Source organism: Mirounga leonina, unplaced genomic scaffold (assembly GCF_011800145.1).
Source record: "Mirounga leonina isolate KUSES-001 unplaced genomic scaffold, KU_Mleo_1.0 Mir_53, whole genome shotgun sequence".
NCBI classification, from domain to species: domain Eukaryota; kingdom Metazoa; phylum Chordata; class Mammalia; order Carnivora; family Phocidae; genus Mirounga; species Mirounga leonina.
In genome coordinates this window covers 100,002,104-100,020,262 of record NW_023270807.1, presented here as the reverse complement: position 1 = coordinate 100,020,262, position 18,159 = coordinate 100,002,104, and the positions used below count along the sequence as shown (strand labels likewise).

The 18,159-nt window shown below is 44.4% G+C and overlaps 2 protein-coding genes across 2 annotated transcripts in view; one reads left to right on the top strand and one right to left on the bottom strand.

Annotated features, from left to right (window-relative positions):
- The first annotated feature begins 3,635 nt into the window (after positions 1-3,635).
- LRP11 (LDL receptor related protein 11) overlaps positions 3,636-18,159 on the top strand; it is a 45,651-nt gene continuing 31,127 nt past the window's right edge. The window contains exons 1-2 of the mRNA XM_034990998.1: positions 3,636-4,600; positions 11,609-11,766. Of these exons, the coding sequence (XP_034846889.1) occupies positions 3,976-4,600; positions 11,609-11,766 (783 nt within the window). The 5' untranslated portion in view covers positions 3,636-3,975. The remainder of the gene's footprint in view (positions 4,601-11,608; positions 11,767-18,159) is intronic.
- On the bottom strand, positions 16,791-17,605 carry LOC118001060 (actin-related protein 2/3 complex subunit 3-like). The gene has a single exon (XM_034990999.1). The coding sequence runs from the start codon at positions 17,588-17,590 to the stop codon at positions 17,054-17,056; it is 537 nt and encodes a 178-aa protein (XP_034846890.1). The 5' UTR covers positions 17,591-17,605; the 3' UTR covers positions 16,791-17,053.

Here is an 18,159-nt window from a genome sequence, read left to right as displayed (position 1 = left end):
GGCTTCAGGGAGTCACACACCTTCTAATCCTGGGGAATCTCCTTCATTTCTGTGAGCCCTAGTTTTTGTACCTGTAAAATTAAGAAGTGGAACCGGAAATAATAACTAGCATTTATTGAGCATCTACCATGAGTCAGATTCTATTCTAAGTACTTTGCATGCACCAGTTTAACTTATTTAATGCCTGTCAAGCATTTATGGTGGTCACTAGGATGACAATCTTGTTCCAACATTCAGTGAATGGACCTACAATGTGCAAATCCCAATTTGCTGGACTTTACCCTTGGTGATCTTATAAAACTGTAACGCATCTCCATCTTTTCAGCCCACAGTCCTGACATATGTATCCTCACATGCAAATTCTTCATCCATCGATAAGGTTTTGATGTTTAGGTTTTCAAAACAAAGATATTTTATTTCTGATAGAAATGAAAGGAGAAAAACTAGAACTTGGAGATAAATGATTTATCTCCTCTATCACAAATCATAATCAGCCCAAATCTCCCTCCTAATTCACCATGCGATGAAACCTGTTTTGTCACAGTTTTATTAAAGTGTAATTGAAGGGGCGCCTGGGTGGCTCAGTCGGTTAAGCATCTGCCTTCGGCTCAGGTCATGATCCCAGGGTCCTGGGATGGAGCCACGCATCGGGCTCCCTGATCCACGGAGAACCTGCTTCTCCCTCTTCCTCTATCTGCTGCTCTGCCTACTTGTGCTCCTTTTCTCACTGTCAAATAAATAAATAAAATCTTTTTTAAAAAATAAAGTGTAATTGAAGACAATAAACTATATCCACTTAAAGTATATACAATCTGATGAGCTTTCGCATATGCATGCACCAGTGAAACATCACCACAGTCAAAGCAGGAACATCTATCACCTGCTAGTTCAACTGTCCTTGCACTTCTTTGTAATCCTTCCCTCCCTCTGCACCCCGGAATTACAGGTTTCTCCACTCAGGCTGCCCAGAACATCAACTATTCCCAGGCCTGTGCAGCTGGGAAATTGTTCTGCCTGCTTCTTTCCAGTGGTTCTTCCTCTGGCCTTGGATAGTTTCCTCACACGCATGCACTTGACCAGTACTCCGGTGAGGGTCTGGCGGTGGAGGGAACCCTCAGCAGACCTCCAGAACTCTTTCTGTACAGCTCTCTCCCCTCTGGTACTCTGTTCTGTGGATTCTAGCCACCTGCCCCCCCTGATTCTCAATTCTGTTTTCTCTGCTCAGAGAGACTGCCAGGCTCCCTTTGGGTTCCCCTCCCAGGCTTGCAGTTTGGAATCCCTCTCCGGGCAGGAAGCCAGCTTAGTCAGAAGGATCACGTCCTTATTTATTTTTTTAAAAGATTTTATTTATTTATTTGACAGACAGAGAGACAGCGGGAGAGGGAACACAAGCAGGGGGCGCGGCAGAGGGAGAGGGAGAAGCAGGCTCCCCCCACTGAGCAAGGAGCCCGATGCGGGGCTCAATCCCAGGACCCCAGGACCATGACCTGAGCTGAAGGCAGATGCTTAACCCACTGAGTCACCCAGGCATCCCTCCACTTTTCTCAAAAGGACCCTGTTGTGAAGTTAGAGAGGGGGGATCTTTAGCAGCGCTGGCAGGATTGGAAATAAATGCTCCTGAGAAACGCTGTCCCTCCCACTCGCCCTCATTATCTCCCCCATGGAACATGTGAGCTGGGTCTCACTCTGTGCCGACTTCCCTTCCACTGTCCCAAAGGCAGGAATGAGGGTCCTGTGTCCATCTTAAAATCTGTGAAGGCCAAACGAAATCATGTGCCTGAAAGTGCTTGGCAAACTTTGAAAACAACACAATTGTTAATCAATGCTATATCCTATTATTATCATACGTGGTTTTTCTCGTATCATTATTTTTATGATAGCTAGTATTTAGAAGATTTGAATGCTACCTTCAGGATCCATTTTTATCACCAGTGACAGTTTCTCCTTATAAGCCTACTGGAGCTCTCCGAGGTCTAAGGTGAAAGGAATCCTTATGTTGTCAAGGACATCCTTAAGTGGCTTCAGTTGTGTGGGGTGAATATCCCAGAGATGGAAGAACCTGTAACCCAAAGTGGGCCACTCCCTGTAGGGCTAAGAGGCCAGTATTTCAGCTTCAGAGTCATGCATATACACAACCTCATGAACTCTATCAATTTTCCTTTTCATGGAATAGCAAGAAATATTGGACTTTTTTTCTTTGTTCTTCTTTTGTATTTTTACCTTCTAGTTCTATCCTTCTCTATTCTAGATCTGAAAGCAATGGGTTCCTAAATATAAGCTCTAAAATCATATATATATATGCTATTTTCCTATCCAATTATTTTCTCTTTCCCTCCTAAAAACGACATTGAACCATGTACAAATTACAATGTTCATGCATCCAATCAAAAAAACTTCTGGACATGCCAAAAAGCATGAAAATGTGATACATAATCAGCAGAAAAACGAATCAATAGAGACTATGAAATTAAAAGAAAGCAGAAACCACTGGCAGGCAGTTACAACTCTCGGGTGTGGTCTCCACTGGACTGGATTTTCATAAACCTTATTATGCCATTTAAAACACTACTAAAAACAAACAAACAAAAAAACACTACTGCTCTGGGGCACCTCAGTGGCGCAGTTGGCTGAGCCACCCACTCTTGGTTTCCCCTGACGTCATGATCTCCAGGTCATGTGATCCACCTGCGTGGGGTGTGAGATCTAGCCGGTGCTGGGCACTGGGCTCAGTGCAAAGTCAGCTTGAGATTCTCTCTCAGTCTCCCTCTGCCCCTCCGGCTCGTGCTCTCTCTCTCTGTCTCTCAAATAAATAAAATCTTAAAAAAAACCCAAAACACTGCTGCTCAGTTTTGTAACTGTGTATGGTGACAGATATTGTGGTGATCCGTCAACAATATATACAAGTGTTGAATCATTATGTACACCTGAAACTAACATGTTATATGTCAAGCGTATCTCAATAAAGGAAAAGGTTATCTGCTAAATTTAATCAGATAAAATACATCTTCACTAGATCTTACATGATCCAAGCCGAAGGCCTCTCTGCATGCTATATAGAGATAGCTCATCAGGTCCTCATGATTGGCTGTGTTCAGATTTCCGGTTATGTTTGTGGAAATATGACTGCATGTGACTACTTGCTTTTTATGTTTCAACAGCATTGCCCGCCTTGTGCTACCCAAGTACATCTGGGGAATCGAATGTGTCGGGGGACGTTGGAGGTGACGGAATGGATTGTCTGAATTGGTTCCCCAGTTCAAGTCCCTTTTCTAAAGCAGACCCTCAGGTCACCAAGATTTGAGCTTCCCCTTTGGGCTGACACCCGAGCAAGTCTCCCGTGTTAATAAAGCCGAGCGGGTTTAGACACAAACCCCGCCCAGCCTCGGAGGGCCGCGGTCGTAGATGCACTCTCAGTACAGCACCGCTAGAAACCCACCTCCAGGTCTCCCACCCTCGCTCTGCCAGCTTGGGAAGAGCCTGCGGAAGGCGGCGTGCGGAACGGGTCAACGCGAGCAAGGGGCAGGACGGCACGCAGGAGGGGCGGGGCTGGGCGGCGGGGGCGGGGCCGCCGCGGGGGGCGGGGGGAGATGGGCGGGGATTGGCGCGCCTCCGCCTCCGCCCCCGCCGCGGCCACTGTTCACAGGCTCGGTGCTGATCCGCGCCGAGGCCGTCTTGCCGCCTCAGAGGGAGCCCCGGATCCCGGCAGAGAGGCGCGGGCGTTCCCGCAGGCCTCCACAAAGCACGAGCGGCGGTGCCGGGCCGGGCCGGCTATGCCTCCCGTTGCTGCGGTTCCCGCCGGCGACCACGCACCCGCGGCCTCGGGGGCGCAGCCGGGCCCCGGGGAGGCCGCGCTGTGAGGCGCCAGGGCCTAGCGCCCGCCGCGGCCGCGCCGGAGGGGCACAGGGCCCGGGCTCGCCCCGCCTTCCTCGCGCTCTGCTGCCCCTCCTAGGCTCGCTGCCTCAGCGGCCGGCCGCCATGGCCTTCGCCGCCCGGGAGGGCGCGGGCTCGGGGCGCGGGCGGCCGCCGCGGCACCGGGCGCTGCGCGGGTTGCTGCTGCTCTGCCTGTGGCTGCCGAGCGGCCGCGCGGCCGGCCCGGCCTCCGCGCCGCTGTCCGGGCTGCACGCGCAGCTCTCGGGAGTGGAGCAGCTGCTGGAGGAGTTCCGCCGGCAGCTGCAGGAGGAGCGGCCGCAGGAGGAACTGGAGCTGGAGCTGCGCGCGGGCGGCGGCCCCCCCGAGGAGGGCTGCCCGGGCCCCGGCGGCGGCGGCGGCGGCGGCGGCTACAGAGCCATGCCGGACGCCATCATCCGCACCAAGGACTCCCTCGCGGCGGGCGCCAGCTTCCTGACCGCGCCGGCGGCCGTGCGGGACTGGCGGCAGTGCGTGGCGGCCTGCTGCTCCGAGCCGCGCTGCTCGGTGGCCGTGGTGGAGCTGCCCCGGCGGCCCGCGCCCCCCGCCGCCGCGCTCGGCTGCTACCTCTTCAACTGCACCGCCCGCGGCCGCAGCGTCTGCAAGTTCGCGCTGCACCGCGGCTACAGCAGCTACAGCCTCAGCCGCGCGCTGGACCGCGGGCAGGGAGAGCTGGAAGCGGCGCCTCGCACGGGTGAGCACTCGCGGGAGGGGGTTGGCCCAGACCTCTGGGTCCTGCTGCCCTGGCGCCTGTTGGGTGGCTGCATCCGGGAGACCACCGAGGCAGTATAGCCAAGTGAAAGATGGAACAGCCTCGTTCCAAGTTAGTTTAGTTCGGGGGCAAACGGAGGAGTGGCTTTGATTGCTGTTTTATAGATGCTTTCTGAGAAACCTAGTAAGAGTGGGCAGAGAGGGCACCGTGGCCTGCTTCTGGAATTTTTCTAGCCTTGGGGACGGAGGCTGATCTGAGAGGATTCGCAGAAATTCGATTTAAAGGAGGAGAAAAGCTCGAAGTAAAAAAAAAAAGGTTATTTTAGGCTCAGATTTTTGTAAGTCACGGTTTGTGTCAAGTAATCGCAGGAGCAAAATCTAATTAGGTGCCAGACTGCTCATAGCACACCCGTTTCTTAGCTTGACTCATGATTCCACCTGCAGTGGCTTTCACCAGACAAAAATGAGAAAGGAAACTTGGTGTCAGGAATTTTGAAGTGGGTCCAGCTGACTCCCATGAACTACGGTCCCTTTTGTAAAGAGGGAAAGGAAGGGATTTGATTTTAGTTGAAAATAAGAAAGTTGGGTGCCTGGGTGGCTCAGATGGTTGGGCATCTGCCTTCGGCTCGGGTCATGATCCCGGGGTCCTGGGATCGAGTCCCGCATCCGGCTCCCTGCTCCTTGGGAGCCTGCTTCTCCCTCTGCCTCTCTCTCTGTGTCTCTCATGAATAAATAAATAAAATCTTAAAAAAAAAAAAAAAGAAAGAAAAGAAGAAAGTTGAGGGCACGTCTCTTTTTAAAAGAGTTAATAATGAAGTTTTTCATTCTGTGGTTTTACTTCCTGCAGATGCTCTGAATGACAGTAAAGGCACATACAGGAGACACAAAAAATGTGGCTGTTGGAGATTAAAGCCATTGAGGGAAAAAACCTTGATTGGGCCCACGTGTGGTTGGCTGTGTGTTTGATTGCATCCTGTTGCTCTTTGATTTATGATAACATAAGAATGATATAGCAAGATGGGGGTGGGGGGAGCCTCAGCCACTTTGGAAATCTGGAGTCTCCAAGACCTGAAGGTCCAAAGAGAAGGGTCTGGGAAACCATATCCACAAGGGCCCATCTCCTCACTCACCTCCACCGGAGAGAAAGCTCAGGACCCTTGTCAGCAGAGCAGACCTCAAAGGTCACCCTGGGACTGCTCAGCCCTGAGGCAGACATTGGGAAGAACCCCAGAGTTTTCTCCCTGAAGCAAAAGCAAGAGACACTTTCTCTTGGACCTCCGCCAGCATCCCTGAGCCTGCCCCATGGCTATTACACACACATCCTTCCTCTTTGCTCAAACATGGACTAAAAAAATCCCAGCAGTGAAGAAACAAAATCCCTTTCTCTTGTTCTCACTGCACATCTGGAAGAAACCAACATCACCAAAGGAAGCTTTCTTATAAGCTAGGGGAAATCAAAAGGAAAATAAGGAAAGAATATGCTCATGGAAATTTAAAAAAAAAAAAAAAGTTAGGTTTACTAGTAGGAGTTTCTGAGTTACTTTTCTTCCGCTTCCTTCATTGCCATTCCCTTCCCTAGGGTGTGTTTGTCTGGGAATTCAATTATGTAGATGTTAGGGATAAAAATGGGTGACCACAGGGCTTGGTCCTCATTCTGGAAAACACTGTCATATTCACACTTCAGATCCCCAGCAACACGTAGAAGGGTGTAGCTCAGGTCCCGAGGTACCCTTATTTGCAGCTACGGCAAAGGTTACCTGCCCACATGCCCTGTGTTTGCCTTGCCTTGCCTAGGTGCTTAACCTCTTGAAGCTCTTTATGCTTCTGAAACTTACACGTTATTCCTTCTTGCATTGCCTCTTCTTCCAACTCCTGTGAGTTTACAGAGTTGGAGGCTGCTGAGCATGAATATCGTTTAGAAAAGCTCTTGCAGAGAATTAGTCAGGGGGTCATTTGAGGTGAATATAAACATGAAATGATGAGGGGGCAGGTGGAATGGGATGGCACAAATTTATAGCAGAACCCATCAGCCATGTTTATTGCGGCCACTGACTGAGTTTGGTGCTAGACATTATTATAAGGTGCTTAGACACATGAACTCACTCTCCTCACAACAGCCAAAGATCTAGGTTCTGTTATAATCCCCAGTGTACTAGAAGGCTCTGTGAGAGAAAGTAAACTGCCCAAAAAAGCCTTGCCACATGTGAGTTGTGGAGCCGTGTCCAAGTGTCTCCCAGGAAATACGTAGCAGAGACCATTAAAATGGTCATTCGTTCTTCTGGGATATTTTTATAGGAAAGTGATCCGTGCTAAAGAAAAAGTAGGAGCGAGAAAATTTATTGTGGCATTATTTATAATGGTGAAAAAATGGATAAAGTATGTGTCCAATAGCAGAGGTTAAAATTAAAATGGCAACTGTGCAGTTTATGGAGTTACATGGGCAATACTAGAATATATGAATAAATATCAATAAATAAAACATATTAATGAGTTAGTAGGCTAATTCAGGATATAAATTTCTATTTCCTATAACTGGATACACTTTGGGGACTCCCAAAGTATATTTAGAAAGATCTGGGCTGGGCGCCTGGGTGGCTCAGTTAGTTAAGCGACTGCCTTCGGCTCAGGTCATGATCCCGGAGCCCTGGGATCGAGTCCCGCATCGGGCTCCCGGCTCGGCGGGGAGCCTGCTTCTCCCTCTGACCCTATCCCCTCTCATGCTGTTTCTCTCTCTCTCTCTCTTTCAAATAAATAAATAAATAAATAAAATCTTTAAAAAAAAAAAAAAAAGAAAGAAAGATCTGGGCTGACATCCGAACTGACAAATTTATCATTTGTATCATCTTAGGCAACTAAGCATCTAACTCTCATTCCCTCATGAATCTGATGCAGATTATAATACCTCCCTCCCTCAGAGATTTGTGAAAGTTGAGTGACATTAAGGCTCATGAGCACTTAGCCTGGTGCCTGGTACAAAGAAATCACCCAATAAATGGCACCTCTTACTTATTATCATCAGCTCATATAGAGAAAAACTATAACGGTACACACCAAAAATGATAATCGTACTGGGGTTGTGAATTATCTTCTCCTGAAGTGTTACAATTAGGAAGAACACACAATGAAAAAAGAAAACCACAAAAACAAATAAACCAACTACATAGATTTTGACACATAGTATCTAAGCCTCTCCCCTTAGGCTGGCCCCACTTCTGTGTCCAGACTTTAGGAGTCTCTGCTAATTTCTCAACCACCACTATATCCTCTGTGCCCACACAGTACAGATTCAGATTCCAGAACCTCCTTGTTATTAAGGCTCCATTCACAGCAGTATGTTGTAAATCAGATTACTTAACAATATTCTTATCTGTATAAAATGTTTTAACTTGATATGCTTCATCAAAATTGGTATGAGTCTTATTTTGCCTCTGTAGATCTGACCAAGTGTGTTTAGTTTTCAAAAGAAATCAGTGTTTCTATAGTACTTAACATTGATTTATTACATTTTTATGATGAAAATTCAAATTTACCTTTTTTTTTTTAAGATTTTATTTATTTATTTGAAAGAGAGAGAGAGAGCACAAGCAGGGGGAACGGCAGGCAGGGGGAGAAGCAGGCTCTTTGCTGAGCAAGGAGCCCAATGTGGGACTCGATCCCAGGACCTTGGGATCATGACCTGAGCCGAAGGCAGACGATTAACCAACTGAGCCACCCAGGCGTCCCTCAAATTTACTTTTATCTTGTTCTTTATCAGCAAGTCATTTATTTATTTATTTATTTATTTATTTATTTATTTATTTATTTATTTGAGACACAGAGAGTGGGGGGGAAGGGGCAGGGAGAAAATCTCAGGCAGCCTCAACGCCTTGTGCAGAGCTCCATGCCAGTCTCCATCTCACAACCCTGAGATCATGACCTGAGCCGAAATCAAGAGTCAGGCACTTAACCAGCTGAGCCATCCAGGCGCCCCTTAAAGATTTTAAGTAATCTCCACACCCAACGTGGGGCTCAAACTCACAACTCTGAGATCAAGAGTCCCATGTTCCACCTACTGAGCCAGCCAGGTGCCCCAGCAAGTCAAATATTTTTAAATGATAGCACACTCCTTTCCTCTTGTTATTGTTTTGTGGGGGTTTTTTTTAAGATTCTATTTATTTATCTGAGAGAGAGAGAATGAGAGACAGAGAGCATGAGAGGGAGGAGGGTCAGAGGGAGAAGCAGACTCCCTGCTGAGCAGGGAGCGTGATGCAGGACTCGATCCCGGGACTCCAGGATCATGACCTGAGCCGAAGGTAGTCGCTTAACCAACTGAGCCACCCAGGCGCCCCTTGTTTATTTTTAAGACCTGTTCCTGGGTAGATAAGCTCTGGCTTATTTCAGAATACATTATGCAGCATAATTTACCTGGACTTGAACTGAGGAGGAAATGTATCTCTTTTATTTCGGTTACAACAGTGATCAATGTGGAAGATATGAAGGTTTCACTATGTTCATAAATCATATCTTAAAGCTTACCTACAGAAAACTTAACTAAAACAATGATTTCTTTCTTCAGGAAAGGCAGGATTAATTAGTTTTGTAATTATGTGGGATATTTCAGAACTTACCTGATTTTTCCATCTTAAGTCTTTGGGGTTACATCTTTGAGAGCTTAAAAATATAGCATTCATTGTTGTTTATATCATATAGGCATATTTTAGTTTGTTTACCTACAAAAAGTATTTTAAAATAAATTTTCATGCAGATAGTTGCTAACTATAATGTATTACTGTGAATTATAAGATGATTTCCAGAATTATAAAGTGGTAAACCATTGTGTGGAAAGCAATGAAACTTCCAGAGCCAAAAGAAAGTTCTCTGTAACACTCTGAAAAATGGCTTATTAGTAATGAAATTGTCACCTCTTTCCTTACCTGGGAGAAGCAGAATAAAGACCTCAGACACTAGGTCTTTGCTCAGAGATGGAAAAGGCAGAACAAATTTCTTCTTAGGCAAAGGTTGCTTGTGTAGCTTATTTAAATCTGAGTTATTAGTCCTCATTGTTTTAAATGACTATAAAAATGGGACTCGTCTTGGGGCGCCTGGGTGGTGCAGTCAATTAGGCATCTGACTCTTAATTTCGGCTCAGGTCATGATCTCAGGGTCATGGGAGCAAGCCCCACATCCAGCTCCATCCAGCTCCGCTCTCAGCACGGAGTCTGCTTAGAGACTCTCTTTCCTCTCCCTCTGCCCCTCCCCCAGGCCCCCCTCAAATAAATAAATCTTAAAAAAAAAAAAAAAAAAACAAATGGGACTCATCTTCTCAAAAGACAAATGGACCCATCGGCAATAGGAAGTGTGCTTATTCCCTGTAAATAGGCTCATAAAAAAGTCATCTCTTTTTGAGGTTACTAGCAGCATTCTCATTCAGAAAAGCCACAGCTCTAAGAGCTGCCAGCCCCTTATAGAAATTCTCTGTTTCTGGGTATTGGGAGGATCAGTAGATGAGAAGATAAGGCTGGACGAGCAGGTCTCTCAACATCTGAAAGGTCATGGTAATTTGTTGGAGCGTTTTTTTCTTAAGCAGGGAAATGACCCAATGAGATTAGAATTTCAGAAAAGTAATTTTAGCTGTAGTGTATCAAGAGTGAGGACCTTTGTTGCCTAGTGAGAAATAGGATTGCTGCTAGCCTCAGGCCCTGGGATATCTGGGTTGGCCCTCAGAGGTTTGCTCAGGAAGCCACGGGGGCTCTGGAGGAAGAGAGCCGTGTCTCAGCAACGTCATTCAGAGAAAGTTAAGGAAGAACAAATCCAGGCCAGAATTTGGGCAGAGCTTTGGCATGAGAGGAGGGAGGAAATGGTGGCAGCCAAAAAGGATCGATTATAAGAACCTCTAGATTTTTTTCCCCGCAGTTATATTACTTAGTTTCTTTAAGATAAAAGTGCATTTGGGTAAGTTTACTAATAAGCATAAATCAATAAAATATTCACAACTCTGCTCTTAGAAATGTTTTCGTATGCAGCTTCTCCTATCCGTCTGCTATCAGTGAGCGAGCGTGATAACAAGGCTACTTCACGTTAGCCTTGAATTATTTAGTACCATTCCAGATCAAAGGTAAATACATACTTGTTTTGCTATCATACAGAAACTCTGTGCCAGCTTGTTATAAAGTTAGTTGTTAGGGGCGCCTGGGGGGCTCAGTCGGTTAAGCGTCTGCCTCCAGCTCAGGTCATGATCCCAGGGTCCTGGGATTGAGCCCTACATCAGGCTCCCTGCTCCCCAGGGAGCCTGCTTCTCCCTCTCCCTCGCCTGCTGCTCCCCCTGCTTGTGCTCTCTCTGTCAAATAAAGAAGATCTTTAAAAAAAAAAAAAAGAATTAAAAAATAAAAATTAGTTGTTAGAACCTGTGAATGTTTTCTGTTTTCCTAGATGAAAAATTGTATTCCGGAAAATTTCTAAGTGAGTTTTATTTTGTGTGAATCCAAGAACTTGCCTTAACTTTAATTTAGTTTCCTACGCATTGAACACTTAATATCACTTCTATTTAAAAAACTTGAGGATGAGAAAAAAAAATCTATATCAGAGGTGGATTTTTTTTTAAAAAAAGATGTGTTTCAGAAGTCCTTTTTTGATAAATTCATTTAATAGAACTTTGAACTAAAATTATTTATGAATTAAATGAATATTTGACTCTAGAGAATAAAAGTACTACTCCAGATTGGATAGCCTGGTACTCACAAGCTTGTTATAGATACTGCTACTAGCTGATGCTCCACACCTCCTCTTCTGCACGTGTTAAAGTCCATATTCCTAATATGTTGCTATTTTATTGTTTATTATGTAAAGGGAATATGATGAAAATCAATAAGAAAATAACTTTTAGTTGGTATACTTCTCTTAGTAGTTGTTCACTGGACTACATCTCTTCTAGCAAACAAGATACTTCTTTAAATAAATTATAAAAAAAAATAGGGCATCATCTCTCTTGTGAATTATTGATTTTCTTTTACAGAAAAAGATGAGCCTCCACTTAGCAAGGCCGGGCAGGATGTGGTCTTGCATCTACCTACAGATGGAGTGGTTTTGGACGGCCGCGAGAGCACAGATGACCATGCCATTGTCCGGTATGAGTGGACACTGCTGCAGGGTGACCCATCAGTGGACATGAAGGTAATTCATGACGTCATTGTAATGACTGCAAATATTTCCATGAGGTGATCTCTCATAATGTTCTTCTACTCCTGTTCCCAAAATATCTGTAAGTTAGCAGAAGAGGCATAAAATGGAGAACGCACAAAAGTGATAGCTGAAAAAGTGGTTTATTATATGAATTTACTTTTCCACTGAATAAACAGTGATTCTGATCCTTTGTTTTGAAGCTTACTCTTGTTCTTGCTGCTTTTTTTGGCAAAACACTTCAAGGGAAAAGACTCAGGCTTTGTTTTAATGACTCAGATTACTTTTTAAATTTTTTTATTTCTTCTTTTCTTAGCTCAAGGTCCAGGTAGAAAATTTGAAAAATACGAAGGAAAATAACATTAGAATAAGCCCATTTGGGGAGCCTGGGTGGCTCAGTTGGTTAAGCGGCTGCCTTCGGCTCAGGTCATGATCCCAGGGTCCTGGGATCGAGCCCCGCATCGGGCTCCCTGCTCAGCGGAGAGCCTGCTTCTCCCTCTCCCCCTGCTTGTGTTCCCTCTCTCGCTGTCAAATAAATAAATAAAATCTAAAAAAAAAAAAAGAAGAATAAACCAATTCTTCACAGGATCCAGAAAGCAACCACCTCAGCTGGCAAGGAGGCCTGCTTGAGATAACTGAGTCAGTCAGTGAGGGCAAGTGTCCCTGTTGATGCCCTCCCCACTAATGTTCATTGGGCTTATCTGGGCTGATCGGAATTGCTACAGATGGAATGAGTCACTCTCCCATTGGCTGCTTACACCCAGGAGTCTTTCTGTTTTTTTATTAATTGAGCTATTAAAAAACATTATATTAGTTCCAGAAGAACAGTATAATGACTCGACATCTATACATATTGTGAAATGATCACCATAATAAGCCTAGTTAACATCTGTTACCTCACATAGTAACACATTTCTTGTGATGAGAACTTTTCTTTTTTAAGGAAGCCTTGAAACTTTTTTTAAAGATTTACTCTCAGTGACTTTCAAATATACAGTATAGTATTATTAACTATAGCCACCATGCTTTACATTATATCCCATGACTTATTTATTTTATAACTGGAAGTTTGTACCTTTTGACCCCACTTTACCAATTTCACCCACCCCTCACACCCTGCCTCTTGAAACTACCTATCTGTTCTCTGTATATATGAACTCAAGTTTTTTGTTTAGATTCCACATATAAATGAGATCATATGGCATTTGTCTTTCTCTGAGTTATTTCACTCAGCATAATACCCTCAAGGTCCCTCCATGCTGTCACAAATGGCAAAATTCCTTCTTATGGCTAAATATATGTATACACCCCATTTTTCTTTATCCAATCATCCATCAGTGGACATTTAGGTTGTTTCTTTATCTTGGCTACTGTAAATAATGCTGCAATGAACACAGGGGAGTGCATATATCTTTTCAAGTTAGTGTTTTGTTTCCTTTAAAAAAATACCTAGAAATGGAATTGAGGGATCAACACAGGGTATCTTGAGTTGTGAGGCAAGTGGCTTCCAATTAACTCTGTCAGGATCCTTCCTAGATGGGAGTATTTCCTGGCTTAACCACTTTAGTTGGAGGAGGAGGAAAAAGTCTGTATTGGTCTGCTGGGGCTGCCATAACAAACTAGCACAGACTGGATGGCTTAACCAGCAGAAAGCTCTCACTGTCCTGGAGCCTGGAGGTCCAAGATCAAAGTGTCCAAAATCAGTGCTTCCTCTGTGGGGAAGCACTGATTTATATTCTTTTGGAACAAAAACAATAATTAGCTAGTCCTTCAAGACTGATTTGTGTCCATTATTTACTCAATGATTATGTAGTCTTCGACTTGCCTGGACCCTTGATGAACGTCTTACCCAGCTCCCATCCATCTAGGAGCCCCTTCCAGTGGTTGTCCGCTCTCTTCCTGGTATTTCCAGAGATGAAAGCTCGCTACTTCACATCATGTCCTGTAACAGCTTTCATCAGCTCTAATTATTAGGTCAACAGGATGTGCCGCCTATTACTTCTTTGCACTGTGCTAGATCTTCTCTTTGGAAAAGCACTGAATACATCTTTTTATTCTATTTATCAGCCACTTAAGTTTTGAGAAAAAAAAAATGAGGGGCGCCTGGGTGGCTCAGTCGGTTAAGTGTCTGCCTTTGCTCAGGTCATGATCTCAGGGTCCCGGGATGGAGCCCCACATCGGGCTCTCTGCTCAGAAGGGAGGCTGCTTCTCCTTCTCCTCCCTGCTCATGCTCTCTGTCTCTATCTTTGTCTCTCTCTCTCTCAAATAAATAAATAAAATCTTAAAAAAAAAAATGAATGTCAACCACTTGGAATGCTCTTCTCAGAACTCAACACTCCCAGTCTTTCAGATGTTCCTTATAAATTGATTTTCAGAGGGTCCCACTTACCATCCAGCCTCTTCTGGATTTTCTCAGATTCTTCCAGGCCCTTCTTAAAATCTGACATCCTGGGGTGCCTGGGTGGCTCAGTCAATTAAGTGTTTGCCTTCGGCTCAGGTCATGATCCTGGGGTCCTGGGATCGAGTCTCCCATCGGGCTCCCTGCTCAGCGGGGAGTCTACTTTTCCCTCTCCCTCTGCCCTTTCCTCTGCTTGTGCTCTGTTTCTCTCCCTCTCTGAAATAAATAAATAAAATCTTAAAAAAAAATCTGACACGCTTATGAACCCCATATGTAACTGTGGTTCTTCCTGACACAGTCTGTCACCTCCTGTGATCCAGACATTGTCTCTACTTCTACTAATGAAGCTTAATTTACATAAACTATTTTAGTGGCTGCTTCACACAATAGATTCATGTTGAGTTTTCCAGTAGCAGGATTACCCAAAACCTGCTTCATCTTTCTGCACGGACTGCTGCCCTGATGGCCTCTTCATCCTGTGTTTATATAATTGATTTATTGAACCTGAGTGCAAGACCTTATGTTTATCCTTTTTACATCTCAGCCTTTGGGTTTTCATCTACAACAGAAATAATTTTAAAATTTGAGTGTCATCCAGCATATTTATTATCCTTCGATGCATTGTGTCAGCTGCAAAATTAATATATCTTTATTTAATCTTTGGGAACTAAGGTTGATCAGGAAAGGTACACAGATGAGCCATTGATCATACCACTAGAGAGCTCCCTTGAGATGGGCACTGACTGGTAATTGGCACTTCTGGGACATATTTGTTCAAGCACTATAAATCTGCCTCCATATCATCTAGCTTTGTCTATTTGCTACTAAAAGCTTTATTCTGTAAGCAATGAATTGCATATTTGAGTGCTGAATAAAAATAATGCTGACGATTCAGTATTTAATTTATTGAAGGTAACTATAAAGGCCTAACAAAATTAGGCATTTCTCATGGGCTTTTAGGTCTGACTGCTCTGCCATCAAGAGGGAAACGTGGACCAATTCCCCTGCCAAGTGTATAATGTGCTGGCAGATAGATCTAAAGTTATACAACCATAATCTAAGTGGCAAAATCTGCAATAAGAGAGCCATTTGCTACCAAACTGTGACTGTCTTATAATGGTGTACATTCATGAATGCCCCCAAAAGTAAACTCTCATCCTACTCTGACTTCATCTTAATAAAGCTGTCATTGATTGAGCCACCCAGTCAATGCCAGGCGGTTTAGACCTATCTGTAATCCTCAGAACAACCTCACAAACAGGCACATCCCTACTTTGTGGATTAAAATTATAATATAACATCATTAAAGACTTCGAAGTGGCAAAAGATTACTGAGTACCTTTCAATGAAATGCTGGGGGTTACGGGGCAGGTCCTTCAAGGTTAGCATTTATAGATTGTAGAGAACAGATTGTAATGCAAATGATTCTTGTCCATAGAAATGCAAATAAATTTTTTCATATAGAGATGCAATTGATTTCTACCCTGTGGAAAAGTGGATTTCAAATATGATATTTTAACACCCATGGATATTAATCTATTAATCCACTCATGTTGATGCCTAATCGCTACTAATAGGAAACTTGTTTCAGCTTTGCATCTCCTAGCAACTTCATTTAAACATTCATGGCTGCTTATTTCTGTCTGTTCCTCAGATTCTCCTTTGTTTTTTGTTTGTTCGTTTTTTTAAAGATTTTATTTTTATGAGAGACAGAGAGCAAGCAGGGAGAGGAACAAAGGGAGAGGGACAAGCAGACTCCACTCTGAGTGCACAGCCCAACGCAGGGCTCCATCTCAGGACCCTAAGATCATGACCTGAGCTGAAATCAAGAGTCCCATGCTTAACCCGCTGAGCCACCCAGGCGCCCCTCAGATTCTCCTTTGAATCTATGGAATATCTTTTTGGTTTTCTCTTTAATTAATGAATTAAATAAAATCTTTGACTCGTGTTCATATTAGATTTGTGTGAGACTCATAGTTTTAACATTTTGAGAATGTTCCTTTAACAGTAATTAACACCCTTCAGGGACCATCTCACTGATCCCTTTCACTTGGGCAGCCGGATTTTACACCCCAAAATTTCCTTTTTTTTTATAGCTTATTTATGTTATTTATTAATCTCTATACCCAACATGGGGCTCCAGCTCACCACCCAGAGACCAAGAGTTGGTGTTCTTGCAACTGAGCCAGCCAAGTGTCCCTACACCCCCAAGTTTCTGACAGGAAATTTGGAACTCTTAAGTCAGTTGTTTGTTTGTTTGTTTGTTTGTTTGGGGTTTGTTTTGTTTTGTTTTTCTGAGAATGGGATCCAGTTGACTGGAATGTTAATTCAGTCCTCCTTCTAGCTGTAAAACAGGGCTCACTTGAAAAGTTGTTGGGAATGGGGGAAGAGCAATTATAGGCTAACATAGCAAAGCAATTAAGTTAAGACCCAGTGTGCAATACACTTGTCCTTATGCCCCTTGACCATCCCCACCCCTCAGGAGCACTCACTGGTCAGGCTTTCCCCTGAGAACACAATGTCTGCTCAAGATACTCTCTCCCCCTTCTTCCAGCTCTGCCCCTCCCCCTGCTCATGCACAGAGAAAAACTGAAGCAAACAGGAACGTGGGTCCTTCTTCTTTTTTTTTTTTTTTTGACATGGAATGTTAGAAATTTCTTTATTCTTACTTATTTTTATTAAGCACCAGCTTAATACTGCAGAAAATTTCAAATCACCCATTTTTCCCTCCCTCACCCAAATTCTTGATAAAGAGCTATTCAAGTGAAGACATGCTCTCTTCTCTCTTCTGTATAAAACTTTATCAAATAAAGGCAAATAACTGTGTACATCTTGCTGTAAAATGCTGCCCACGGCTGTGGAAAGTGTCTGCTCAGGCTCCTTTCACTGTCCAGGTCCTGAAAGACTCTTGTTCATGAACTGCCTCTTCACAAAGCAAGTCCACCACTTGCTAGGTTTATCATTCTGAGGGTCAAAAACTTTCTCACAAAGTCTCAGTCCAGTCTTTTGTCTCAGCTGCTCTAAGTAGGCCCTCATCACCTCATCTTCCTGTTTGTTTGCAGGTTTGGCATAAATTGCATTAAGTGGAAAACCAGGCTCTCCGGGATTGGGAAAATTAGTGATTCCTAGCGTATACATTTCTTTTTCACCTTGGCTTTTGGAATTGCACTTCTGGAGTTTCTTTAGACACTCAGAAATGTAGAGAGTTATATATATCAAGGTTCTATCAGCTTCATTCTTAATCTCACAGTTTTTGAAGAAGACATTGGCCTTAAAATAATAGATGGCTTCATCCACAATATCTGTATCTTTTGTCTCTCTAGGGGCAGGTCCTTTGAACTGACTTCTGATAGGCAACAGTGCCATGTTTCCAATAAGTTTGGTGTCAGGGTCCATGAGAGAAGAGTGGTAAGCCGGCATCTTGGCGGCGCTGGTGTTTCAAGATAGACGAGGAGGTCGGGGTTCAAGCGCGGTGCTTCTGGTCCGGGGGCCCGGGCCAGGAACGTGGGTCCTTCTTGATAAAATCCAAGTTACACTGGATGGTCTATGTGAGGTCTCCCCCTTAGTCTCATTTTTAATACCATAAAATGGTATTTTATAGGGGCGCCTGGGTGGCTTAGTTGATTAAGCCTCTAACTCTTTTTTTTTTTAAGATTTTATTTATTTATTTGAGAGAGAGAAGGAGAGAACACAAGCAGGGGGAGCAGCAGAGGGAGAAGCAGGCTTCCCGCTGAGCAGGGAGCCCGAAGTGGGGCTCGATCCCAGGACCCCGGGATCATGACCTGAGCCAAAGGCAGACGCCTAACTGACCGAGCCACCTGGTCACCCTCAAGCCTCTGACTCTTGATTTCAGCTCAGGTCATGATCTTAGGGTGGTGAGATCCAAGCCCCACATGGGTCTGCACACTCCTTTTGAGATTCTTGCCCTCTGCCCCTCCCCCCTCAAATAAACCTTCTAAAAAATGGTATTTTATAGTTCAGCCTTAGAG